The following is a 27447-nucleotide window of genomic DNA, read 5'->3' on the forward strand; positions in this document are numbered from 1 at the left end:
ACAAAATGGGAGAAAATATTTGCAAATGATGTGATCAACAAGGGCTTAACTTCCAAAAGTGTATAAACAGCTCACACAACTCAACAACAACAACAAAAACACAAATAATCCTATCCAACAATGGGCAGAAGATCTAAAACAACATCTCTCCAGAGAAGAAACACAGTTGGCCACTAGGCACATGAGATAGCTAGCTCATCACTGCTAACTATTAGAGGAATGGAAATCAAAACTACAATGAGGTACCACCTCACAGCTGTCAGAATGGCCATCATTAACAAGTCTCAAAATGCTGGGGAAGGTGTGGCGAGAAGGGAACCCTCCTACACTGTTGGTAGGAATATAAACTGGTACAGGTTCCTTAAAAAACTAAAAAATATAATTACTATATGATCTAGCAGTCGACTCTTGGGCATATATCCAGACAAAACAATGATTCAAAAAGATACATACACCTCTATGTTCATAGCAGCATTATTTACAATCGCCAAGACATGGTAACAAGCTAAATGTCCATCAACAGAAGAATGGATAAAGATGTGGTACATATATACAACAGAAGATTATTCAGCCATGAAAAGTGAAAGGCGCTCAGTCTTGTCTGACTCTGCAACCCCATGGACTATAGAGTCCATGGAATTCTCCACCAGAATACTGGAGTGAGTAACCTCTCCCTTCTCCAGGGGATCTTCCCAACCCAGGTATCAAACCCAGGTCTCCCTCATTGCAGGTGGATTCTTTACCACTTGAGCCACAAGGGAAGCCCAAGAATACTGGAGTGGATAGAGTATCCCTTCTCCAGCAGATCTTCTTGAACTGGGGTCTCCTGCATTGCAGGCAGATTCTTTACTGAGCTATGAGGGAAGCCCATAAAAAAAGCACAAAATAATGCAATTTGCAGCAACATGGATGCAATTAGAGATTATTATGCTAAGTAAGAAAAAGATAAAATATGTTACCACTTATACATATAATCTAAAATATGACACAAATGAATTTATCCATGAAACAAACAAACTCAGAGAACAGACTTGTGGTTTCCAAGGGGGAAGGAGGGACTGGGTGGTTGGGATTAGCAGATGCAAACTATTACATATACGATGGATAAACAAGTTCCTATTGTATACAGCACAGGGAACTGTATTAACCACAGTGGAAAAGAATATTTTTTTTTAAAAGATGTATATATATGTATAACTGAATCACTCTGCTACACAGTGGAATATAACACAGCCCTAGTCTTCAGAAGCCTCTCCTCTGATGAGAACTGCTTAGAGAAACTAGGGAGAGTACTTACACCCCCAGAGGCACAGAGGAAGAATGCAAGCCCCACTGTGGAAGGACTGTTGCTCCCTAAAATCCCCATCTTTTTGATGTCTGCAAGCCTTCTGAGGTGAACAGGGAGGTTTGAGGACTGGTGAAAAAATACAGGTGGAAGTTTGGTTTGTCTCTAGAGCCGCATTACTGTTCTTCGGAAGACTTGGTTTGTAAGACAAGTGCAGTTGTTAAATTCTTCCAAGAGGTGGGTGGGAACCTGAATGGTACCAAGGTGCTGCCCACCCTCCCAACTACATCATGTCCTGTTTGCTTCTTCATATCAGCGAGAAGGTCAGTCAAGTTGAAAATCAAAAGCTCCCATGTTCTAGGTTTAGAGCTGTATATCTTTGCAGAAGGACTTACTAAAACATTCCAAAGGCTTCAGAATGTTTTTCTTTCCCTGTGGGTATACAGTTTCATTCCAGCTTTGGAGAGAAGGCTTAAAAAAAGTTCACATTAGGCTCTGAATATTAGCTTCTAATTTGGCCAACTTCTGACCATAGAGCTACTTAGAAAAAAAAAAAAAAAACTTTCAAATATCTTGTCCAGGTTCAGTAAATATTCCTGGCAGTGAGCAACCCCATGAATTACAAGGGGTGTCCTCAAAGAGGGTGCAACAGATGCCCCCAAAATCCAGAGCCACCCCTAAAGGGCTCAAAGGAGGAGCTCTTTAGATGATTCCCCTGACAGCTGGCCAGTCACTAGGACCCTAGCAGCAAATGGGGTGCAGCCCTCACTTCTGCCTGATCTCCAACCTGATGGCAACTAAGCCAAGTTCTCAGGACACAAAATGAGACCAGTAAGAAGGTAACATCTGTCCCTGGGAGAAAAAAGGTCAACCACTACTGGGTACCTGAAAGCACAATCACATATCACAGGTACCACTTAATTCTCACGAGTATTCTCTGCCCGCTAGTCTGGATCTGGAAAGCAGGTGACAACAGAACACTTTACCTTCCTCCCCACCGGGCACCGTGGTGGATCTTGGCAGAGCTGGATTTGGCAGAATTCTCACACTTTGCCGGCTTCTCCAGTTTCCCCAGGGTTTCCTCTGCAGGCTATGGGATGAGTTGTGTCCGGAGGTGTCTTCCTGGTCAACAGATGCTGTAGAGGAGGAGACAGAAACTCCTCTAAGTTAAAAGCTCTCTTCCATAGATGCTGATTCAGGATCACCTTCAGTACCATTAACCTGCTTCTTCATCCTTAGACCATTACTCACCTGAGGCCTCATGGACCCAGCTGAGCCGCAGTCAGACCCGGTTTAACCCCAGATGTGGCTGGCTCACAAGTCAGACCCAGTCGAAACTGGACTCAGTCCTGTTTCTCAGTTTGACCTAGTCTGACACCAGCCGATTTCCAGGACCCCAACCAGAAGAAGAGATGTTCAGATAGAGTCTGATAGCTCAGGATGCCAAAGCTGTGGGGCCCAGTGAGTACCTGCGCCTGGGTGTCTGCTGCTCCCAGGACCATCGGGGGCTCCTCTGGGCCCCACTTCTGATGCCACAACTGTTACAGGAACTGGGGCCTAGAAAAACATTAAAACTTGATTTGAATAAAAGTGACTTGAATCAGGCAGCATGCGCTCTAGCAGCTAAAAGGAGTTCCAAGGAGCAGGAACAGGAAGTCACCTTAGGCTGAAGGTGGGTGGGTTATCATGAGGTCATCACAGCAGACCTGGAGACGTGGTGGCTTTGGTTGAGGCCACCCCAGTAAGGAGAATATTGCAATAAAACAAGTCACAGGAAGGCTTTGGTTTGCCAGTGCTTATAAAAGTTAGGTTTACATTACACTGTTAAGTGTGCAATAAATAGCATTTTGCATAAAACAACGTACATGCCTTAATTTTTTTAAGTTGCTATTGGATAGACCTGTTTGACTCAAGGCTGCCACAAACCTTCAGTTTATTAAAAGAAAGAAAAAAGCAATATCTGTCGAGCACAATGAAATGAGGTGTGCCTGTACTTGCCTTTAGGAGATGTTGGGGGTCGTCAGGTGCTTCCTGGCTTAAGATTCATTTCTGGGAGAGCTGGAGCTGTGGTTAATTCAGGCCAGGGCTGTGCATAAACCTCTCTCCATCTGGGGCCCGAGTAGAGACCGAGGCTCAGAGCCCCTGGGTGTAGCTGCCAGCACCGCGCATCCCCTGAGAGCGAGAGGGCACGAGGTGGCGCTGGCTGGCAACCTGGGCCCCAACCTCCGATGGGATCGGAAGAGCTGGGCGTGGGGGACAGGGACAAGCGTGGTGCTCATCTGTGTCCCAGGCCTCACAGCTGCAGGCCCCGCTGCACATCCCGGCTGCAACTGGAGAAAGCAAGGGCTGCGCTCTGGGGGTCAAAGGGTGGGGGTGAGGTGTTGGCAGCCTTCTTAAGGAAGGCGCACCCCGAACTCCAGCGCTTCTCACTTCTCACGTGGGGATAAAGAAGTGTATCCTTGACTGCTGTAAGGTTAACTCGACGCTGTGGGCTTCAGACCAGGGGCGGCAGTGAGGAAGGGTCTGTGCGTCCTCTGGGTGAAACAGCTTGGCTGGTGGCGGGGCACCCATGGCACACGTGGTCCACCCCTCTGGCGACAGAGGCCCTGAGCAGAGGAGTGGCTCCCAGTTGTCTGTTGACATCGGTTGGCCTTACCAAGAGGCAGCCGTGTACACAGACGCCCTGTTAGAGTGGAATTTCAGGTCAGCCGTGACTAGTGTTTGAATGTAAGATTGTGCCACACTTCATTGGGTGTCCTGGTTTGTTTTTTTTTCCTCCTGAGCCTTTTTGCCTAAAGCAGTGATCTCAAAAGCTGTCTTTACTGGCTTTTCTCTCCTCTTTTGTATGTTTATTTTCAGTCTGGCATGCCCTGCCTTAAGGGCCCAGGTGGCACTGATGGTGAAGAACCCGCCTGCCAATGCAGGAGACATTAAGAGACAGGTTCGATCCCTGGGTTGGGAAGATGCCCTGGAGAAGGGAATGGCAACCCACCCCAGTATTCTTGCCTAGAGAATTCCATGCACAGGGGAGCCTGGCAGGCTATGGTCGCAGAGTAGGACAAGACTAAAGCGACTTAGGTCAGCTCAGTGCTGTCTTAGCATCTCAAGTAGCGACTGGGCTGATGACCCTGATACAAAAGGCTAAAGAGGTCCCTAGCGGTGTGCAGGTCAGAGCTGACGACACTTGGGGGAGATAGGTTGGGGGACCCAGTGTAGTGAGTGCAGGAGAACACGCACAGCCTGCTGACGGCTCGAGCAGGTGGGCCTGGGGGAGCGGAACGGATTACAACTGCCCGGGTTTGGCTCTTGGCCTTGCACGTAAAAGCGTGGGGACACCCACTGAATGGGTGCCCCAGGGCTGACGCTGCCACCTGGAGGCTGTACTGAGGCACCAGAGAAGCCGCTTTAATAGGAGACGTCGTGTGCCTCTGCGCTCAGCCTGTGCCCACCGGGCCTGCTGCCTCCTGGGCTGCAGGAGGGTGGCCCTGGGAACCCGGGCTCTGGGCTCACCCACCCGCAGCTCAGCTCTGCACTGCCATCGCAGCTGCTGTGGCTGTGACCCCCTGTCACCTATGGGTGTGACACCCAGCATCGCAAAGCACCGACTCGCAACTGAGGAAACCAAATGCAAATGCTGAGTGCGCAACAGTCGTTCTGATGCTGTGCTGTTGGGGGTTAAAAAGAAAGTTATGGGAAGAGTGTTAATCTGGGTAAGGCAAGATCCCACAGCCACGGGGTCCCCCTGCTCTGGTAGGAGCGCTGGCTTTCAGGCCCCACCCAGACCTGCTGGGTTACTGGCTTCATTTTCATGGGCTCCAGGGTGACTGAACGCATAGCGATGTTTGAGCAGCACTGTCCTAAATCACCTACTCAAGATACTTGAAAGCCAAAACACACTAAGAGTCCAGAAAAATCTCCAAATGAAGGACCAATGAAGGACACACACACACACGGGTAGGCACGTACTCTCCACTGTCTTTTCCTGTTCTGTCTGAGCCACAGGGAACGTCCTCCGGGCCTGGCACCGCCTGCTGTGAGGCCGTCCTCCCCTGGGCGTCTGCCTGGGGACCAGTCCCCACATTGCGCTTTGCCCGCCCACTCTCGCTGGGACACCTCGGGATGGGTGGTCGCCCAGGGCAGGAGCGGCTGATGGCCTCTGCCGTGGAGCATCTGAAGACACCACGCCCCCCAGGAGACGTCTGCAGCCAATCAAACACCAGTGCTGACTCCTGAACACAAAACACAGCTGACGAGGGTGAAAGAGTCACGTGGTTAGGCTAAAACTCCAATTTTGCTGAATTTAAACCAGCAAAATGTGCCCTCAAAAAGATTCAGCAGAAATCAAGCTATAATAGTGCTGTAAAATGTCCCAGGGACTAAAAACTGATCACTTAAGTTTTCTAGGAAAAAAATTTTAAAAGAAAATAACTTTTTTATAAGATCGGACTAAAACTAGTCAGTTAGTAACCTATGTAAACAGTGCAGAATTTAACAACTTAGTAGGGTTCACAGCAGAAGAGGCCTTCAACTAAAATGGGTCACAGTAGGAACTCTGTTTATAAATAGTCAAAATGTCCTCAAGGTCAAATCACCACTGGGTCAAAACCCTTACTTTCAAGCAGCCACAAAAGCTGCAGTTTGGAGTTGCTGGTGGAGGGCGAGAGCTGGGCCTCCCTCCCCATGGTCACCTACCCCACGCCGGCTCCAACCCCGGCAGGTCATCGATCCACAGGGCTCGACGCGTTCACAAAGGCGAAGGTGGGGAGCCTCAAATGCCTGCTGTCCCACATCTGCTCCCAGGCTCACCTTCTGCTCTGGGCTGGGCCTTTTCCTCCCGCCACCCACTGCTTCCATCTCCTGGAACCTCAGAAAGGGCGGTGCTGGCAGCTAGTGCCTGGGACACAGCGCTCTTCCTGTTGAGGTAGTTTAGCATCGGCTGCTCCCATATCCCTGACACACGGCCCCCCGACCCCAGGCTCCTGGCGCCGCACAGGGGTGGGAGGGACCATGTGGGCTGCGTTACCAAGCCAGCTCTGTGACTCAGCCCTTGCCAATTCAGGGTTCCAGAAAGGCTGCAGGGGTCTGGAATCACAAGGGTCTCGGGGGCTTCACGTGGAAGCTCACAGGCACAAAGGTGACCCCCAGGCCTCTAGGAGTCACGGGGCCGGAGGGCTGGTGGCCTTGGGTGGTGGGTTTCGTTAGGGAAGGACACTCAGGCACTCGGGAGAGGCTCAAGGGCGACTCCCTGCTGGGGACACGGGGACCTGGGAGCAGGCCCGGCCAGAGGGAGGCAGGTGACCAAGGGGCTGCAGGAGGGGCAACAGTCCCAAGGACACTGGCCAAGCAGCAGGCTCCAATTTGGAAAAACAGTTTCCTGTTCACTCGGGTCACTCAGAGCCCCACAGCATCACGGGATTACTCCTGCGAGGAGCTGCCTGACACTAAATGCCACCAGCACAGATCCCATTCGTTTCTCTGCTGTGGAATTAACAGTTCGGGTACTTACCAGATTGTGGTCCTGGGATTGTGGTCCCTTTTAGCCTCTGGAGGACCTGGAAGAAGTGTGGAGGCATGTCTGAGTCCACTGGGTTTCCCTGCCCCTGGGGGCCGGTGTCCACATCCTCAGAGGGCCCACCTGCCGCTCCATTCACCCCTAAGGGGGATGAGGGGCCGCACTATCACCACTAGAGAGCCGCGATCAGGAGCTGACGGGCCAACCTCGTCTTCCCTTGAGCGCTGTCCGAGGTGGTCCACGCTGGGGAGGCCTCGACCATTCCTCAGTGCTGGTGTCCTTCCCTGCCTGCCGTGTGGAGGCACCTGGAATCCAGCTCAGGACCCAACGGTGAGGATGTGGCTCGGTGCCAAGGGAGAAGCTGGCTGATGGTCCAGCTGACCCTAAATCCAGGTTCTTTACCCCAAAACGGACTGTTATTCTTGCCACTGCTTAAAAAAAAATGCAGCTACTAATATAGTTGTTGTTCAGTCGCTCAGTCATGTCTGATTCTTTGCCATCACATGGACTGCAGCACGTCAGGCTTCCCTGTCCTTCACCATCTCCCAGAGCTTGCTCAAACTCATGTCCATTGAGTCGGTGATGCCATCCAACCATCTCATCCTGTTATCCCCTTCTCCTCCCGCCTTCAATCTTTCCCAGCATCAGGGTCTTTTCTAATCCAGTTCTTCACATCAGGTGGCCAAAGTATTGGAGCTTCAGTTTCAGCATCAGTCCTTCCAATGAATAGTCAGGGTTGATTTCCTTTAGGACTGACTGGTTTGATCTAGTGTAGAATTCTAATTAATTTACTGAGTTGAAATTTGGGGGGAGGGATAAAGTATCTTTATAGCCTAATAGTAAAGAACATGCATCTCAGAACCTAGGCTGACATCAGGAGGCCTCATCTCCTTCCGTCTCTGCTCTGACACTGACTCAGACGCGTTCCCCTAACGTCCGCCCACCACCCCCATCCCTTTTCACTCTGCGGCTCTGCCCTTATTACCTGCATCACACGTTACCTGTGTGTTTATTTTGTTCGTCTCCATGAATCTGTCCACACGCGTTCCCAGAGCACAAACATCCGGTTATAACGAAGGAGGAGGAACCAGAGGCTCATCTGTAATGACAAGCGCAGGAAGCAGCCTGTGGATCCCCGAGGTCTGAGGTCACAGTGGGCTCACGACACGCCTGGGGGAGTCCCCACCAGCTGAGAAGACAGAACTGAAACCACGGGAGCGCCACGGCCACTTGAGCGAGCATCTCTCACAGTCTTCATGAAGCTTGTCCACGCGGCGTCTCACTTGCCAGACACGGGGCAGGCAGGCTTCACCCTCCCCTCGCACGCACAGACCCAGGATCAGAGGCCTTTCCTGGGAGTGAAGACCCCCGGGCAGCAGGGGGGTGGGAATCGGGGTGCACACTTGCCCTCAGTTGGTGGGGGGATGCCCAGGAGGCCCATTGCCAGCCTAGGATGTGCACAAGTTTCAAAGAAGTTACCAAACTAGTTAAAAGACAAATATTTTAATCCAGTTTTCCCATTTTATACTAAAATCATTAATACAGGTCACAAATTGCATTTATTCTAGAAAGCAGTCAGAAGTGTGTCCATCTCTGTATAGATCTTAGTAATAAATTTTATTTGGACAAGAGAACTTGTGCACAACAGTCCAAGAGCATGATTACAGACTGCGGCCCTCCCCGGGGGCACGGGGGTATACAGTATGTGAGACAAGTTGCACCTCAGAGCCGATCATGATCAAGTTAAAAACACCTGACATACAGAATACGTGCTAATAAATTTCCTCCGGGTCATGACCAGCATGAAGAAACCAGGACACAGACGCTCGGCAGACTCTGTGAGTATGCACAGCAATATGCTGCATTTAAGAGTCACAATCAGCTCCACGTAGTGTTAGCATTGAGCCCTCAGGAGAAATCCAAAAAATATCTCCTCCCTGTTTATGCACGGCTAAACTAGTCACACTTCGGGCTGGACAGGGCGGCGGCCACAGCCTCCGCAGGGCCCTGCCCTCGTGGACATGGCGAGGCCTGGTGCTGGCAGTCTCGGCCCAGCCCGGCTGGCGGTCTCCGCCTTCTGGCTGCACTTCCGTCTCCGCGGTCTTGCGGTGGTGAGATCAACCAGCGGGAAGCAAAGGGGCCTCGGCGTCGCATCCCTTCCGAGGAGAACGCTGGGCGATTCAAGTTTCATTCAGTCAGGAAGACGGAAGGATTTAAGGCTTCGGTGATGATTATAATCCTCTGAGAAAAGTGTTTTCCCTTCAAGTCAAGACGAGACAACCGCGTTGACTATACTTTCTCTTGACTCTGAGAATCCCTGGAATCGGTGTAGGCAACTTGCACCTGCAGCCGAGTGTCGCGGGAGGACGGGCCCCAAGGCTGTCCCCGGCCACACGTGGGCACCAGCGGGACCTCGGCTCCCCGGGAGTGGGAGGCCCCCGGGACCACGCCAACTAGTAGGTGGAGGAGGCTGTGCTCAGGGCGTCTTCGGAGATCCTGGTGCTGGCCGGGTGGGTGCTGGCGAAGTACTTGACGTCACTGTCGCGGTCCATCTGCAGAGCCATGATGGTCTGCTCTACGGCCTCCTGGTGGCAGCTCGCGGAGGTCAGGAAGTGCTCTGGAAACAGGAAATGCAGACAATTGGAGTTAGCTTTGCTGGATGACAGTGATCCAGACTGACTCACGTTCTACGGAAAAAACCCGAATATAAGAGAATAAAAAATTTACCTTGTTTTCGTAACAGACTAAATCTTGTGCTATCTAATGGCAGCAATGCTAACAAACATATTAAAACTGGTGCTTGTTACAGCCACTACTTGCCTTAGATAGAGGAAAAACTTTTCCAAATACAAACCATCCACACAAAAAGAACCAGAGTCTTGTGTGACCATTCACAGTGATGAATTTCAAAGGAGGAATGGGGAGCAATGTACAGGCCCCTGCATTCTATTACAAAGTTTGTCTACGCAAACCTCTACCTGTCCCTGCTCACGAATCCACAGGTTCAAGGGACATTTATCAGGCGTTTGGGGTGGGGGGGTGTGGTTACAATAAACCCAATGGCCTTAGTCTCGAGGGAGGAGCTTATCATCTGCAGCAAAGCAGACACTAAGGAAGTGCACATCCCCTGCCTCACACACACGCTTCCCGCCCCGACGGCAAGATGGACAGCAGGTGGGTGCCGAAGGCATGGTCCTCGCTGGATACCCAACTGGCCACACTACTGAGTTCAAAGTATGAAGACAGGGTCATGTGGAACAGGAGGGTGAAAATTCAGTGTCCCTCTCCTCGCCCCTGACGCTGTGTCACTTTCCCACGACCCCAGGCCTCCCGCTCAGGCCGCCGGCCCACCTTTCTCCAGCAGAGTCTGTCTCAGCGTCTTCGCGAGCAGCACGCGCACGTTGGGAACCCTGTCGTTCGCCAAGGTGAGCAGGTGGGGCATCAGGTGCACGGCGAACTGGTCCATGGGTAGGCAGTCGTCCTCGATGACGGTCTGGGGACAGAGACCTGCGTCAACTGCTGGCTCCATCAACCAGGCTGGAATGCCGGCTGGAGAAGCCCTTCAGAAACCTCTGAAGTGCCTCAGAGTCCCGCGACTACCTTTACACCAATATCCCGGGCACTCAGGAACGTGACGTGATGCACTAAGGCCCTGGGAGATGCAGAGTGGAGACCTGGCCGCAGAGGCCTGGAAACACGTTCACCTTCAGAGACCCGGGACTCCAGGCACCAACGGCCGCTACTGGGAGCTCGGGGGACGGGTGGGGGGCGGGGTGCCCAGATAGCAAAGCCCTGCCCTCGGGGACAGGGCAGGAGTGAAGGGGGCCCTCACCTGGCAGACGAAGACGAAGGCCTGCCGCCCAGACCACCGCGGGCAGCGGCCGAAGCTCTCCACCAGCTCCTGGATGAGGTCCGCCCCGAAGGTGGGCGGCGCCGCCTGATGCAGCTTGCGCACCATCTCGCTGACCTGGGGGGGACACGCGGGTGAGCCACACCGCTGCCCGACCTCACTGACGCCGCTGCTCCAGGGCCCTAAGGACGTGACCACCTACCAGCTTGTAGGAGATCCAGCGCACGGAGGACACCTTGTCTGCACAGAGGTTCAGGGCGATGGGGCGCAGGTAGTCGTACACATCCCGGGGGCTGTACAGCTCCAGGAGCAAGATGAGCTGTCTGCAGAGTGATGAGAGAGACAGAAACGCAGTCACAACCCCTCAGCCAGCACGACAGCTGGAGACGGCTGCTCGCCGGCAGCATGCGCTGTCCTGGTCGAGCCTGAGAGTGGAATGCACGGTGGGTCAGGTGCAGAGTCAGGTGAACAATAAAGTGACAAGATGCCCCATCCAAAGGCACGCAGACCCCGGGAGAGCTGCCCTGCAGACCCCGTCCCAGCCTGGCAAAGTAGAGGAGTCTCTGCCCTCAGGAGCATAAGCCTCAAGCTCCCACTCCATGGAAAGGCAGCAAAGCCTGTCAGCGCCCCCGCCTGGAAGCTGGCCCAGAAGGCCAGGCGGAGTTTCCTGAGCCGAGACGCCTTGCTGATGCCAAGCAAGAGTCCTGTCCTGCTGGAAAGGGGTGGGAAGCACTGCCCGGACAGAGCACAGATCCAGGCAGAGACACGGCCCCAGGGAGGGTGGGGACTCCGGGGGGCCCAACACACAGGTCTCCCCAGGGGGCAGAGGGCCTCCCTTTGCGCCGCACTGGGCAGCCTCCATCATGTAGGTGGCAACCCCAGCCCAGGGCTGGGAGGGCTCTGGGCAGAGGAGGCCCCCAGCCCCTACCCTCAGCAAAAGGCAACGGCAGCCCACGCTGTGTCAGAGTGCCGTGGGCACGAAGGTTACATGGCGACACTGCCTGACGCGGCGCCCGCAGCCTGGACAGACACCCCCCGTCCACACCAGCGCCAGAGGAGGAGGCCAGGCAGGACAGCGCCCGGGGCAGTGACCCTGAGATGTGTGGAAATAAATACCTCAACCCCACACCCAGGCAAAGGTGTCTTCTGAAAATGCAGGTGATGCCCAGCATCCAGAATATTTAATAAAGGCCTCTGACAATTCAACTGCCCAACTGGAAAACAGGCAATGGACTTGAACAAACGTCTCTCCAGAGAACAGGTACAAGCGGCCAACAGCACATGAGAAGGTGACCATCACTGATCACTGAGGAAACGCACACCAGGACCAACGGTACTACTCTACACCAGCTGTGATACCGGCTATGGCTGAAAAAAGGGGGCGGCATGGGGAAACGCCCCCCTAACCCGGGCACACCCATCGCTGGCGGGGATGCATGAGCCGGCAGCCATTGTGGAAACAGCCATGCAGTTCCTCGATCACATGAACACATAATCACTGGATGATCCAGCGCGTCCTCAAAAAACTGAAACCACCACCTGTCCACGGGTTTTCACTGCAGCACCGCTCACGCCAGCTAAAAGGCAGAACCCACCCAGGGGAATGGACTGAAAGGTGGTGTGTTCACGAGAGCGGTGCACACTCGTCACAAGGAACGTCGTTCCAACAGTTGCCCCGCGATGAGCGTGACGGCACGCTGTGTGAAGGGGCCACACATGTGCCTGCGGCTCACGTGGCACCCCCAGGAGGAGACGCTCACAAACGCACGGACACAGCGGGCGACGGGCCACGGGCGGGTGGCCGGGGCGTCCTTCTCAGATGAGGAGATGCTCTAAATGGGACGGTGGGGACACTGCGCCAGCGGCAAAGGTGCTTGTGAGTATTTTACCACAATTTTAAAAAACGAAGGTGACATAGTCTTAAAAAAAAAAAATCTGTGAGAACTCACTGCCAGCTAGACCCACATCACAAGCCGCGTGAAAGGAGCTGGACGCCAGACAGAAACGAGGATTCACGTGGTAACCCAGGACAGGCAGAGGGGAAGCAACACCCCCCACCCCCCCAAACACCCGGAAGGTTGCTCCGTCGTGAGGACTCACTCAGCCAGCTCGGCTCGGAAGCGCCAGTTTCTACTGTTGTCAGTCACCAAGAACTCCTGAAGCTGATACAGATACTCTCTTCTTTTGTCAATGTGCAGAAGCTGAAGAAACAAAATAAGAACATTCACGAGGACAAGGCAAAGACATGGTTTCCTTCACCCGCTGCTGAACGACTGTAAACCACACGTCAGTCCTTCTGGAGGAGGACAGATGTTGTCTGAAGTGTAGGCTTAAGTCCACTTCCCCTGATAACCCCACCCACCTTCAGGAGTCCTCCTCTTCCTCAGTCTTTGCTTCCTGGGTCAGGGCATGACCTCCTTTGACCTCTGCTGCGCCCTCCCCCCCACCCCCCCAACCCCAGGCAAAGTGTTACAGGAACACCCCAGGGCCACCCCTGAGGCGGCAACCATGCTCCTGCTTACACATCTGTGCCCAGTGGATAGCACTGTAATGGCACACAGTAGGTGCTCATAAATACTTCAGTGAAAAAAATTAATTGATCCCAATAACTGTTCTGTAAATATTTGAAAATAGCTTTATAGTCAATGAGGGTGCAACCTCTAAAAGTTGACGTGTCTATTAGTCACTCAGTTGTGTCCGACTCTTTGTGAACCCATGGACTGTAGCCCGCCAGGCTCCCCTGTTCATGGGATTCTCCAGGCAAGAATATTGGAGTGGGTTGTCATGCCCTCCTCCAGGGGATCTTCCTGACCCAGGGATCAAACCTGGGTCTCCTGCATTGCAGGCAGATTCTTTACCATCTGAGCCACTAAGGAAGCCCCCAAAGTTGATATAAACAGAAGCAAATAAACTTAGCTGTACATCAAACAGACATGAGTCACAAAGAAAGAGTCTAAGTTTAAACTCAGTATTCTGACTCTCTAGCTTCATGGAATACATTCTAACGACAATGTGCTGAACAAGTCCTGACCATTATGTGGCTGGTTTCATGTTGGACTTATTATTGGAGCAATTCTGAAGCTTTTTCATTTGCTCAATTAAATTAGCAAATGACTAAATATGGTAATGATGCTAAAAAACAGAGCTTTTACCACAAGAAAAGAAAAAAGTGTGAAGAAAGCAGAGGAAATGGTATTGGATTGGAGGTGAAGACACCATATGAACTAAATGTCTTTTCAAACCACCTCCCCAAGCTCTTATCCCCTGAGAACTGAGCTCCAGACGCCCAGGCTCCCCAGAAAGGACCAGGGCTGCCGGGGAGATGGGAGAAGCCGGGCCTGAAAGTGAGACGTGCCTGGAAATGAGGGCAGAAAGGACACAGGAGGTGGCTTCAAGGGCTCTCAGTTGCCAAATTTACACTTAAAACAAACAACAGAAATGGATTACTTTACACAGAATAAAAAGGTAATTCTGGAGTCCATACTATTAATTTAAAAAAAACCAACTTCCAAAAAGGCAGAGGAAGAGAAGGAAAAGGTTATTTTTACAGGAGATACTAGTAAGTACAGAGTCACAAAAATAGAAAATCAGTATTTTACAATTCACACAGTCACAAGTGATTCAGGGGGGAGCTGGGTACAGACGCACGAGTGCAGAAGCAGCGGGGAGAGATGCTCAGAGCTCTGAACGCACTGCCCACCGAGGCGGCGCCGACCCATGACCAGGAGCCTGGACTCAGCACCACCGGGGCCCCAGGAGCTCACACCGTGTTACCCCTGAGAGGAGACCTGGGACCCATGCAGAGAGGCTGTGCCCCTGCACGCACCACCTGTGGAACTGAATCTGACTAGGTGACAGTGCTCAGACATTTCAAACTGGGGACATTCGGCAAGACCACCGGCCTGGCCTCTTCAAACAGGCCCAGGCCACTGAAGGTGGGAGCCAGTGAGGCTGGTCTAGATCTAAGGGACTGAAAAGGCACTTCAATTCAACGTGCGATTCCCCACTGGGTTCTGAGTCGAGGGGACAATTCAGGACAGTCTGAGAAACTATGATTACAATTCTCTTGCACCTCAGACTTACAACTACGGTAGCTGCCTAGGACTAAACCATTTATGGTCAGCGCTGCTCCTACTGGAGACCAGGGTCCACGTCAGAGGGTGAGGACAAGGGGACCTCTCAGAGTTCCCATACACCACAGAAGGCTGAACATCTATGGGATTTTCTGTGTTCAGTTCAGTAATGTTTGAGAAAAAAATGTACTAACGTTTGTAACCATGATCTAACAGCATTTCCAAATGAAATTCAGTGTGATCGTTAAATTAAAACACTAAAGTGACAGCAGCAAAACTGATCAGAGTGGGACTGTTTTCTAAGTCACCTTTTGCCATCAAACTCATGGCTACATTTCTCACGGAACACATGGGAACCCATCATGTGTGGCAGTGTGGAGTCAAAACTCTAAATCGACAGTGGAAGTCTAGTATTTTAATGTAAAAGAACTTAAAAGTTACCTTCAGAAAGTCGTGCAAGTGCTTCAGGACACCTATCCTGACTTCATCGAGGTCTTTTAAAAATCCATTAAAAATTGGGACCAGGTCTGCAGCTGTGAGCTGGTCTCCCAGGATGACTGCAAGCTCGTGGATGGAGAAAGCTAACGTTCTTCGAACCTTCCACTGCAGGAGTGAAGACAACGGCGCCAGTGAGAGGAATACAAAGTCCTGGCGCTTTAACGTCTGGACAGTACACGGAGGCTAACGTATATCTGAACAATGTTATTTACCTCAAGTGAAATCAAAATAAAACAGTAATAATAGATACCCAGTTTAAAATGCTATCAAAAACTGGCAGAATAATGTCAAGTCCCTCAGAGTTGGTATCATTCCCCCCTTCACTCAGGAAGGAAAACAGTGCTTGGCGAGCATGGTGGAGCCGCCTGCGTGCCTTCGGAGCACTGGGGGCCCGACTTCCTGGTGTCCCCCTCCTGACTCCACACGGTCTACCCTGGATTAAAAACAACCTCAAAACGTATTCTTAAAGAACTGGCTATTAGAGAAATACAAGATTGGGGAAATATCTTGAAGGCAGCCCTGGAAAAGAACTACTCAACAGGAATGCCCTGCTTTTGTAGGAAACTTTATGTCAAAACCTTCTTCATGTGGCCTTAATTTAAAAATTCACTTTGTTATTTAGCTTGAAACTTTACTTGCTGAGAAGCCGTTTAGGACAAGGGATTAATCCCCATTCCCAAACACCAGGATCTCTTCCTGAGACAGAATGCTGTGCCCAGTGACTGACGTGTGCCCCACGGAGGAGGACGGGGTGCTCGGAGGAGCCCCTCCCCACCTTGGTCAGAGCTGTCCCGTCACTGTCACCACAGCCACAAGAGGCCGGGGAACAAAGGTGGAGAACTGCTCAGACAGGGTCACCGGCGGTGTGGAGGAAGCATTTCTGATACTGTTTCTGGGGGAAAGGAGGCCCCACTTTCTCAAGAACTGATCTGCACATACATTTCAGACAACAGCACCAGCACCTCTGTGAGTTAGGGGCATCGGCAGTTCAAATGGGAGGCAGATTCTAGCAGTTTGGTCCAAAAGAAGGCATGATGTGCGAGTGGAGGGAGGAGCCTGGCCCGCAGGGAGACCCTCTGCGCACCGCCCCCGCCCCGGCCCCCAGGTCTGCCCGGCGGCCCCGCACCTGCATGTCCGAGGCCAGCGTCTCATAGGTCTCGCGCAGGCAGTGCCAGTTCTGGCGGCCGAGCGTCAGCGCCACGCCCGGCAGGCTGTAGGCACAGTGCTTGGCGATCTCGGTGTCCACGGTCTGTGCCCGTGAGGGGTCGGTCATGGACAGGTACTGGTCAAGCAGGGCCTGGGGCACCACGTCCTAAACGAGACAGGTTGAGACTCTGTAGGTTAGGCACGCTTATGTTAAATATCTGGATTTAACGCAGCATCTCATACAGTAGCAAAAAACCTGTCTCCACGTCTCTAATAACTGAAAGAGGTAAGAAAACACGCGAAGGGAAATACATGTATCAGTGAATAAAAGTACCTCTAAGAGAAAGACGACAAACAAGACCTTAAAACAGAAAACGGCTTAGACGATGATAAGAACTGTTCACTACATTTACAAGACATCAGAAACAAGAGCAGGTGGTTCAGTGCTGGCAGAGATTACAGACTCTGGAGTGACCCAGAGACCCAGGTGAAATGGGTCTGCTCCCGCGCCATCATCAGCCAGGATCTTAAAACTACCACCACCTCCTCCAGAGGGGAATTTTAGCAATTATCTATGGAAACTTGAAGTGTGCATACCTCTAACAACTTGTATGAATGATCTTGGGTGGTACAGCTTTGCAAGGAGCTACAAGATAAAGGCACAACTGCTGCCTTGGGTGAAAAACCAAGTGGGTGCTGGAGGAGAAAGCTGTGAAGGAAGCTCAATTCTGTACTTTGTAAACCTATTCTCTATTTTTAGAAAATAAAGTGGAAACTCATGGAAGCAATGAGACAGACTTTATGTACTGGCTTGGAAAAAGCATGCTTTAAAACACTGTGAATATGGACTCCATTCTTAATCAACAGAACAAACAAAAATCAAGGATGTGCCCCCTTTGGCCCAGGCACCATCATGATGCATGGGCTTCACCTGTAATGTCATAGCACACCTGCACACCCACCACAGCCCTGCCCACATGGGTGGGGCGGGGGGGTTGCTGGGCTGGGGTGGGAGCGGAGGTGGATCTGCGTTCCCGTGCAAAGAGCTCCAAGACACGACGTTTTAAAAAGTAAAGAAAAGAAAGGTACCACCACACCCCAGTGGTCCCACTTGAAGCCTCTGCCTCAGGTCACCCTGCGGCTGACGGCACCTCATGGCGGCTCTGGCCCTGTGTCCACGTTCTCCTCTCTGAAACCCAGCTCCACCTGACAAGCCACACAACCCAGGCATGAAGACCAGGCATGACAGCCTGGCTGTCTCTGAAAGACAAAGGTGCGCATACATGTGCTCACGTGCCCACAGACACGCTCTGAGGAAACATGGAGGGCGGCTGTGGTCACCCTGGGGGGCAGGGATCATGGTGTGAGAAAGAAAAGGTCTCTGCTTGTCTTCCACTGCTTGAATCTTCTCATCAAAAATATGACACACAAGCACTCCTTTCCAAAACATCATCAGAAGGGCCAAATTTGGGGAGAAATGGGTTGAAAAGTGGAGTGAAAGTAACATGTTTGGGGTCACTGACCTGGACTTTAGCTCTCCTTTCCTCATCAGGGCTGAAACCACTGCTGGTGCCTGAGTCTGAGTCATTGTGAATGTAGTGGAGGGCAGAGTCCATGGTCTGTTGGGAGAAAAGTCACTTAGACAGCCGTCCCTGTCGGGCAGCTCCCTGCTCTTACACCATTTAAGCTGCTCACCTTTCACGACCTCCAAAAGACAGGAATGCATATAAAGTCTTCATGCTTTTCAACATTTATAAACAGATGTAAGACCTCCTAAAAGTTCCCCTGCCTCAAATCAAAGTTGCAGAATAGGCTGCTTAAGGTTTAAAAATAAATTCCAGAAGAAATGTAATTGAAAAGCAAATTTAGAAGTAATTTTGAAAAGGCCGAAATATCTAAAATTAGCGATCAATAAAAACAGTACTTAGAGGGTACTACAGTCAACTCTTCTACGGTATGTCGTATGCAGTTTTTCTTCTACTGTTTCTATTCCTGGCTATTTCTAATTTCACAAATACACCTTGTTTTCTTGTCACAGATGACACTGTAGCATGGGCAAAGCCAGTGCAGGACACAGGCCGGGGGGCCAGCACAGCCCGCACCCACTTCTGGCCTCAAGTCCCGATCTTCGCTCAACACCGTGCTCGCTGCAGGGAGAGGCTGGGCAGAGACCCAGCGCCTCGCCAGAAAGACACGGGAGGAGTTCGTCACCCCGACAGAGGGCTCTGCCCCCCGCGGTGAGGGACACCCACACCTGGGCTGCGGTGGGCAGGACGGAGCAACTGCTAACTCCAGGCACCAGCCGTGAGCCCTGGGTGTCACAGAGATGGCACGCAGTGACTTTATGCAGAAGGGGGGGGCACCAGGTGGCCGTGATGAGTGCCACGGCCACCCGAGAACATGTGCCTGCCCCATGGCACCCTCACCTCCTCACTGATCAAAGGCCCAGCGGTGTCATGGTCAAGCCGGCAGCTGGGGAGCTCGTCCTGGGGGGTCCTCCGGGCGGCCTCGCCAGCCTCGTCGCCGGCATCCAGGCTGGAGGCGCGCAGGGCAGCAGCCAAGACGTCCACCTGCGCTGTGGGCCGAAGGACAGGCTGTGAGTGGGGCCGCCACGCGGGACTCCCCCTGCGCGGACGCGGTTACGGGCTCAACGAGGCGCAGTGTTCTGGGGACACCACCCTCGAGAAGCTGGAAGAGACTGCTATTGTGGTCAATCATTAGTTTTCCAAGGGAAGAAGTAGAAAACTAATACGTTTTCATAAGATTAAAGTGTTTACCCACTACTGTGCATTATTCTGCGTTAGTATGAGAAGAGGCGCTATCTAGTCAATTTCAGGGTCAGTGAACTATGTTTCAGGGACCATGAGCGGGACTGGCTTACTTACTAAGCCACCTTAGCAGGAGAGCAGTCACACAGACCCTGCCAACATAAAACACGGGAATTACAAAGACGTCTGTGGCAGTCACATTTAAACATCTCACATCTTACTCTGGTTTATTTATATTTTCCTCTTTTTTTTTTTTAAGTGAAATCAGTGACTTGCCCCAAACACAGGAATCCCAAACAAGCACTATCTTGCTCTCAGGAAAGCAAAACAACAGACTGCCAAGCAGCAGTGCTGAAGTCTGGCAACAGCACTGTCTACGACTTTGAGTTACACCATCTGTATAAAAGTCGTTCAAAGCGAAGATAAGCATTCTTCCTCCTCTGCCCAAACAAATGAGGAATTTAGCCAAAAAAAAAAAAACAACAAACCATTTTGTTTAGTATTATTCAAATAACAATCCACCTGGATGCTCAAAACATAGGAATTTATAAAGTTTAACTGCAAATTTATTTAGTATAAAGATGAGAAAGTGGGCTCCCGCTCTACTTAAACATGATTAAAAAGCAATCAGCATTTTATTAAGATAGCCTATTACCATGCTACAGCATTTATAAAATTTACTATAAAGTTTCCTATGAGGCACTGGCAGCAGAGACAAAGGAAATGTACAGGATGACGAGCTGACTGAACACATTACACTGAGGTGTCTCATCGTGAAAGCTTACTCGTGGAATGTATCCCCACTCTTCCGGGGATCTCAGCGGCTATCTGTACTAATCCTTTAGTCACTTCTGCTCCCCTTTTAGAGTCCTCTGAGTTCCCACAAGGAAATCATCGCAGAATTAAAGGAGGCCAACTGTCCGGTCCATGCTCTGGACTGGGCAAGTGCTCTGCCCACCCCCCCCCACCCCCCCCCCCCCACCCGGCAGACACAGCAGGGGGGTCTGCGTCCCTGACCCCTGGTGACCCCGTCCCGGGAAGCCTTTCACAGAGCACGCCCCACACAGGCAGCCTGCTCCGGGGGTGCTCTGCGCATGCCTGCTGATCAGTCAGTTCTCTAACACCTAATAAACATTAATGGGAATATTGAATATGCTACTTTTAACGCTTTTTAAACAAATAAGCTAGAAATAATCTGTGTAGTTTGCTTTTTGCAAAGAGCTACATGGACATATGAGTTTCAGGATATAACTGTGTGTTTCCCATCATGAAACAGGGACTAACACTGTTTGACTTAAAATTTACAGCCTGCAGTTGAGATTTTAGTAGCAATGCTATATTATGATTTAATTATTTCTCTAATTCAGCTCTTAAACCTGCTACAATTTAAATATGTCATGCCATTCTTTCTGTCCGCAATGCTGATGTTTGATAACACATTTATCGACTGAATCAACCAGCATCACTTACCGAGCACCCTGTATGTGCCAGGTGCTCTTCCAGGCAGAGACCATAAAGTGACAACAGACGCTAAAGCCCAACAAAGACAACAGCTGACTTCACCTCCACTGATGAAATTTCTCAAGTTTAAATGTAGCTAGATTTTGTGTTTAGAAGGACACTGAAGGTATGGCTCTGCCTGCTTTAAAAGCAGGGATCTGCTAACATTGAGCAAACTGACAGTTTACAAAGTTTAGCTTCTGCCACAAACAAGGAGAGAGAAGGCCACAGAAGCTCCAGAGACTTGCAGTTTGGGGATTTCTCAAAACTGCTTTCTGCTTTAAGGTAACATTCCAGATTGCCCTGATGGTTAGTGCGGTCAGGATCCCTGATGATGCTCTGATGTCACCGGTGTCAGGTGCCCACGCTCAGACCATACACCACCCCAGGCACCCACCCTGGAGTGGGGCGGCCTAAGTCCTCTCCCCACACCCGTTTCACCATGTCAGAGCAGCCTGCTATTTTTACACGTCACACACAGCGACCTGCAAGGCTGCCGTTAACAAAGGCAGAACCCAGGTGACGCATGTGTAACCCACTGGAACAAGGGCCGAACTGACACATGAAGATGCCAGTGGGACCCTCGCCAGTGAGCACCACATCCTGCTCCATATAAGAAGACGGGCATCTCATCCCCACTAGCAGGTCAGTCCTTCCTACACAGTCCTCCTTCCATAAAACAAAGCACTGTCTGCTTATAGGAAGGTACTGAGACCCAGGGCAGACGAGCGGAGGCAGGACTCAAGGTTTAAACTGTAGACCAGTGAGTGCGTGTGAACACATCAGAGTGATCCGTGAACCAGCACACTGGAACCTGCTACACTCAGAACAGTGACAAACTCATCTAAAATTTACTCCCTAAAATGCAGACCAATCATACTCAAGATAAGAATGCATGATGACAATGGTTGATAGCGATTTTTAAAAGGTAATCTTTCTGGCAGAAAGAAAATCAGAAAGCAACATTTCATCAGAACAAAGAACCAACTCCCTCCCATACCTTTCACGTCGGGGTCGTCAATGTGAGGCTCCAGGTTTTCTATCATCTCCTCCAGCTCCTTCCTGGTAGCCATGGTGATGCTGGTAGAGCTGGAGGCGGGCACTTCGGGCTCCACGTCCAGCCTCTGTGGGCCGGGCTCGCTCGCGGAGCCCTGCTCCAGCTCCACATCCAGGTCTATCTCGGGGAGAGGAGTCCTCCAGAAGTGGAAGGAGTTGTACAGCTCCTGGTCCAGGGGAGCTGAGTCCTGTGCACCGGTGCCCGCTTCTGGCCGGGACGCTAACCTGCAGGCGCAGGGCTCCTGCTCCTCTTTGCTGCCAGCCGCGTCTGGGGGAGGCTCCGGGGACAACGGGGGAGGCTCCGGGGACGACCGGAGAGGTGAGGAGCTCTCCGCGGGAGCGCCCAGTTCACCGGGCGGCTGCCTCGGGCTCTCCGCGCCGTCTGCCAGCGTGTCTTCCAGGCGGACACTGCAATCACCCACAGTGGGCCTGGTCTCTACGTCCTCTGCAGCGTCTTCACCCCTGGTCCTTTCATTGCTTCGTTTGGGAAAGAGAGTGAAAGTATCAAGATAATTCCTGAAGAAAACCAATAAAAGATACTACTTAAAGCATTTAGAGTTAAAATTAAAAATTTTTATTTAAAAAATATTAACTTTAAATATTAAACATTAAAGATTACAAATTATCCATACAAATTCAGTAGTTTGTGTATATCACTGATGATGCTTCTTTTTCCATCAGTTGTTCTGTGTTCAGAGACGCAAACATCAATTAAGTCTAGATATTAAACTACTAGGTATTAGTTGGAGGAGATAATATTTAAGAACTCTGTGATGATACAATACCATGCTAATTTCAATAAGAAAGAAACTAAAAAGAAACAGTAGGAAAATAAATTCCCACAGGGCATTTCAAGCTAAATACATGTTTTAAATTATCTGATTTTTAGGATTATGGTATTGTCACCACGTTCCAGCGACATACTGACAAGCCGAGAATTAAAACCGCCTTGCCCACACTGAAAAGAAACAAGCCCCTCCATGCAGCATTAGAAAAGATCCTCATTTACTACCTTACAAAATACATTCAAGTCCACTTAAGTGCAAGTGCAGTTAATTCTATTTCTTCTGCACTTTCAGCTCTACTCCCAGATGTTTCCCCCAAATGGAGTCATGACCTAATTGGTAGAGAGACAGCACAAGCCACTAAACCTAAAGCTCACTAGTCACTCCATCCATCACCTAGGCTAAGTTTATCCTCTAAAGTTTATCTGACTCAATCACATTTAACAAATGTGTACTGAGCACCCACCAGGAGCCAGGAGGTGACACTGTATTGAGGATCTGTGTGTGAATGAGACAAAGGTCCTGCTCCGAGGTTGTAATTAGAGGCAAAGAGCAACAGAGCAGGTGACCACCGGCAAAGCAGCGCATACAGAAGCCAGCCCGTGATCACGGGAGGCGGGGCTGGGAGGAAAGGCTTCCGACGGAACAGCAGGAGTCGTGTGTGAAGAACCAGTCAGCGTCTGCGAGGCTTGAGGGGAAGTGAGCTCAGACAGACGTTCGAAGGCAGAAGCGACACAAGAGGGGCAGCACTTTCAGAAAACAGAAGCGCGAGTGTGAGGGCTCAGAGAGGAGACGCTGCGGTCTGCATGGGCCGAGCTGGGACCTACATGCAATTCCAGGTGGTGACACCCCGGGAGAGTGGTCAGACCCTGAGCCAGACCAGAGGGGACTCCGGAGGATGAGTGTGGGCTGGGCCTGCGTGTCCGCACGCTGGGCTTGCAGAGTAACCAAGAGTGCGGCATTCCTCTCATACAAAAGGGTGCGTGAGGCGCAGGGAGAAGTCAGAAGAGATGAAGAACTGGAGATGCAGGAGGCTGATGGAATAGCTGACAAAGCCACGTCTTTCTCGGGAGGACAAACAGGGGCCGAGAACACAGGCGGGCAGATGAGACAGGTGACGAGACATCTCTTTCTAAGAAACATGACAGGGAGGTGAGGATGGATCCAGGCCAGATGAGAGCGGGGGAAAAGTTAAAGATGCTCCCCTGAAACACAGGCCCTTGAATATACAGAATAAAAGACATCACACAAGAGGCCCTCCGGCCTGCGTCCTGGCAGGTGACGGCACCACCTACGTGATACCCTGGCCACCGTGCGTGGTCTCGGGAGGTCACCCACTTCCCGGATTAGGTTTTGTCTCATAGGAATGTTTACACTTTTCAGAAACGATTTTCTGGAAACACAGAATGATTATTTTACAAAGTGGTTTTAGATACAAACATTTTAGAAAGTCATCTGAAAACAGACCACACAGTGATAGCATTTAAAATTCTGGTATTTCTCCTCCGTTCGTATAAACCATAAACTAGGCCGCATGCACACGTAAACTGTGCGAGAGCCGATTCTCACCCTGCATCCGCGCTGCAGGCTCCACGTTCATGCCCTGCTCATCAAGCGAGGGGCTGGCTGCGGTGCCCGCAGCACCCTGGAGGTCCCCATCAGTCCTCCAAACCAGTGCTCCCATGTGCAATGAACATCCTCCCTGTGCGTGTGAATTACATGACGTTTTTCCAACCATCTTCTTTATTAAAGATATTTTTTCTTTTGTTTTAAAAAAATGATTGGGATAATTGGTAATATCTGAATGAAATCTCTAGATGACAGTATCGTATCTATTTTAAGTTTTCAATTTTGGTAATGAGACTGTGCTTATGTGTTCATGTCTGTGTGTTTCGAGGAAATACACAGTGAAATATTTAAGAAAGATATCATGTCATCAAAAAATCATGTCTAAAACTTATCTCAAAGAACTCAGAAAATAATAACAACTTTGGTAAAATCTTAACATTTGAAGAAATCTAGAAGGGTTTATGGGATTCTCTGTGCTATTTTTACAGCTTTTTTGATAGCAATTTGATAAAATTTAGCAAACTAAATTTTAAAAATCAAAGCAACAGGATGTTGCTTGGTGGGGGTGGGGAGCAAATGACTGAAACTTCAGAGGTTTCAGTTATCTGGAGTTATCTGTTATCTGAAAAACTTAATAAATTTCCATTTAAAATTCACAAACAGAACTCAATTCAAAGCCAATTAGTTTGGAAAATGATTCCAAGGGCCTGAAGCTCCTTTATCACTACCTCATCTCAGCATTAAAATTTAACATTCTCAGCAGGAAAAGCAAGGAGTCACCAGCCAAGTCACTCTATCTGCTAATGAAAAATTACCAATCTGTCCTGACTTCAAACTCCTGCTACAGTTTTCAAAAGAGAAAAAACATCTTCCCTCACATGAAATTCTGCAAAGTATTAAATTCTGTATGAATACCAGTTGCTTCAAACTGTCAAAAATATAAATTCTCTAAACATGCTTTTTCCTGAAGCTGAGTAATAACCAGTGCACCATCAAGCTGTTGAAGATGGTCAGGATTCTGACCTTTCTAACAGTCAGTCTTGCAAACACTGCCATACATACAAACGTCGTTCGGAGAAGGGAGGAGAGGGGTTGGCACAGCAAGCAGAGCGCCCAGCTCCGCGGAGGTGCCAGAGGTTCAGCCAGGAACGCGTCTTCACCAGCACCCACGTCCGCTCGGCATCTACACTGGCTGACAGTTAACATCCTTAGGGTCCAGGTGAGCTAAGACCCTGGCCTAGGAAAGTGACTGGGGAACTGCTGGTCCCTCAAGTGCATGGGCGTGCTGGGTGACAGCAGACACGGACTCCACGTGCTCACTTAATGGAGACTCATTATCAGTGAAATACTTCCAGATTTAAACCAATAACAATCAATTTTACTTACACAAAGTTAGCTTTACGCTAAACTGACAAAGACTAGCAAAAATGATTCAGTTAGTCAAGGCTTCTGGGATAAAATCCATTACTTTCTTATATTAACTCATTTGAGATTTATCACGTGCCGAGAGCATGCCAGGCCCGGTGATGGTGTGACAACACAAGATAAACCCACGCTGCCGCGCAGGAGACCCGCAGTCTGTGGATGTCATGTGCAAACAGGAGGAGGAGACAGGCCCACATTGGCGCTTGCTCTCCAGTGCTCAAGACAAACAGGATGCAAATACTCTGGGTTTCCTCCAAGACACTGAGGTCATCCGTCCAGACAGCTCTCTGTTAAATGAGGTGTGGCCAGAACAGGATGGTGTCCCAGACAGGAAGAAGGAGACCCAAAAGAAGGCAGCATGTGCAGAGAGCAATGTGATATTAATAGCTGGTTTAGCTAAATGGAAGACGGGGTGTTCATTTCAGATAACAGTGCAAATCTCAACACTTAATCACTCTGGAAGCACCTTTCTCAACACCTTCAAAGCAGCCTGATCCAGGGTGAGTGAGAGAGAAACCTGGCATTTTATAAAGTCAGAGGTTTATAATCAATACATGCGTCAAATAGTGAAAGTGAAAGTGAAGTCACTCAGTTGTGTCCGACTCTTTGCGACCCCATGGACTGTAGCCTACCAGGCTCCTCAGTCTATGGGATTTTCCAGGCAAGAACACTGGAGTGGGTTGCCATTTCCTTCTCCAGGGGATCTTCTGGACCAGAGATCGAACCTGGGTCTCCCACAATGTAGGCAGACACTTTACCGTCTGAGCTATCAGGGAAACCAAAGAGTAGTGATATTAAGTATCTCCAGGATCAGATAAAACAATACAAATGAAATAAACAGCAGTGGAAATATATTGCCAAAAACTTGCTTTGTAAGACATCTGCTTGAGAAATCTGAATTCTAGGAAACTGAGAGGACCCTGAGAACAAGAACCAAATCCTGTGTATCTGGCTACAGTCACTGGTTCATAGTAGGTGCTCAATTAAGTTTTGCAAAATCAACCAATCAACCAACCTTAAAAAGCAAAACTAGATTTAAGGCAGCTCAACAGGTATTTAAGAGTGGGCCATCCAGGTAATGGCTCTGAGATGAATAATACATGGAACTACATGATGGCTTTTACAATATCTAACAGAACTCTTTCTGCAGCCAGGAACTGCCTCCTCCCCCTACCAACGTCATTAATACAAGTCAACAAAGTGTAAAAATACAGTTAAAGTCCAATGCTACAAAAGCACTGACCTGACACTAAGACAGACCTCATTACAATGGAAGAGGAGTTAAGGTTTGTAGCCAAAAGATAACTAACAGTCTTTAAACAGCTCTTCCAACAAGATCCTATAGAGGCAGTCCAGCAAAATCACCAGCCATGTTTGGCCACACCAGTGTTTTTGTCAATAAAGTTTTATTGGAACACAGTTAAGCCCACACACCACGGACTGTCTGCAAAGGCAGAGTGAGTAGTTCTGACAGAGGCTTAAAGTATTTACTGCAGGTATCTTACGGGAAGTCTACTCACCCCTGTCCTATACGATTCTCTGTAAATTTACATTATCACTTCCTAGACTCTTTCCAGATTCATAAATAAATAAAAGCTATGCAACAGTCTTTATACAATTAGTGCCACTAGCCAAAAGGTCGCTGATGTTAACAGCATAGAGAACCCCCACCGCCCATCATCACTGAAAAACGTCCTGCAGCAATGGTTTTCAAAAGAAGTGACCAACTTTCCTCACTAGGAAGACAGCTTTAGGATGGTTTTTCTTCCTTCACAGAGAACAGTACCTTGGGTTTGTTCGACTATTCAGCAGGACAGGAGGAGAACGGGCAAAAAGGTAAAAGAAGGCAGCAGAGAAGAAAGCAAGGAGTGCCAAGTCACAACATCAACAGAGGCAATAGCACAGAACCAAGCCCTACAGAAGAAAATGTCCATTAGCATCGTGACAAGGGGGACGGGTGCCCAGCGAACTCAGCCCAGG

The 27447-nt window shown here is 50.1% G+C and overlaps 1 protein-coding gene across 3 annotated transcripts in view; it reads right to left on the minus strand.

Moving 5' to 3' along the window:
- Positions 1-8284: 8284 nt before the first annotated feature.
- Positions 8285-27447, minus strand: part of PPP4R1 (protein phosphatase 4 regulatory subunit 1) — a 48770-nt gene continuing 29607 nt past the window's right edge. For 2 of the 3 annotated variants that reach the window (XM_043889682.1, XM_043889680.1), the window contains exons 11-20: positions 21633-22204; positions 18791-18939; positions 17888-17983; positions 16345-16530; positions 15162-15323; positions 12748-12848; positions 10850-10970; positions 10630-10764; positions 10149-10290; positions 8285-9414 (exon numbers count right to left, since the gene is read on the minus strand). In XM_043889682.1, the coding sequence (XP_043745617.1) occupies positions 9251-9414; positions 10149-10290; positions 10630-10764; positions 10850-10970; positions 12748-12848; positions 15162-15323; positions 16345-16530; positions 17888-17983; positions 18791-18939; positions 21633-22204 (1828 nt within the window). In that variant the 3' untranslated portion in view covers positions 8285-9250. The remainder of the gene's footprint in view (positions 9415-10148; positions 10291-10629; positions 10765-10849; positions 10971-12747; positions 12849-15161; positions 15324-16344; positions 16531-17887; positions 17984-18790; positions 18940-21632; positions 22205-27447) is intronic. The other variant, XM_043889681.1, reaches the window with a different exon arrangement.

Source organism: Cervus elaphus, chromosome 27 (assembly GCF_910594005.1).
Source record: "Cervus elaphus chromosome 27, mCerEla1.1, whole genome shotgun sequence".
Taxonomy (NCBI): Eukaryota; Metazoa; Chordata; class Mammalia; order Artiodactyla; family Cervidae; genus Cervus; species Cervus elaphus.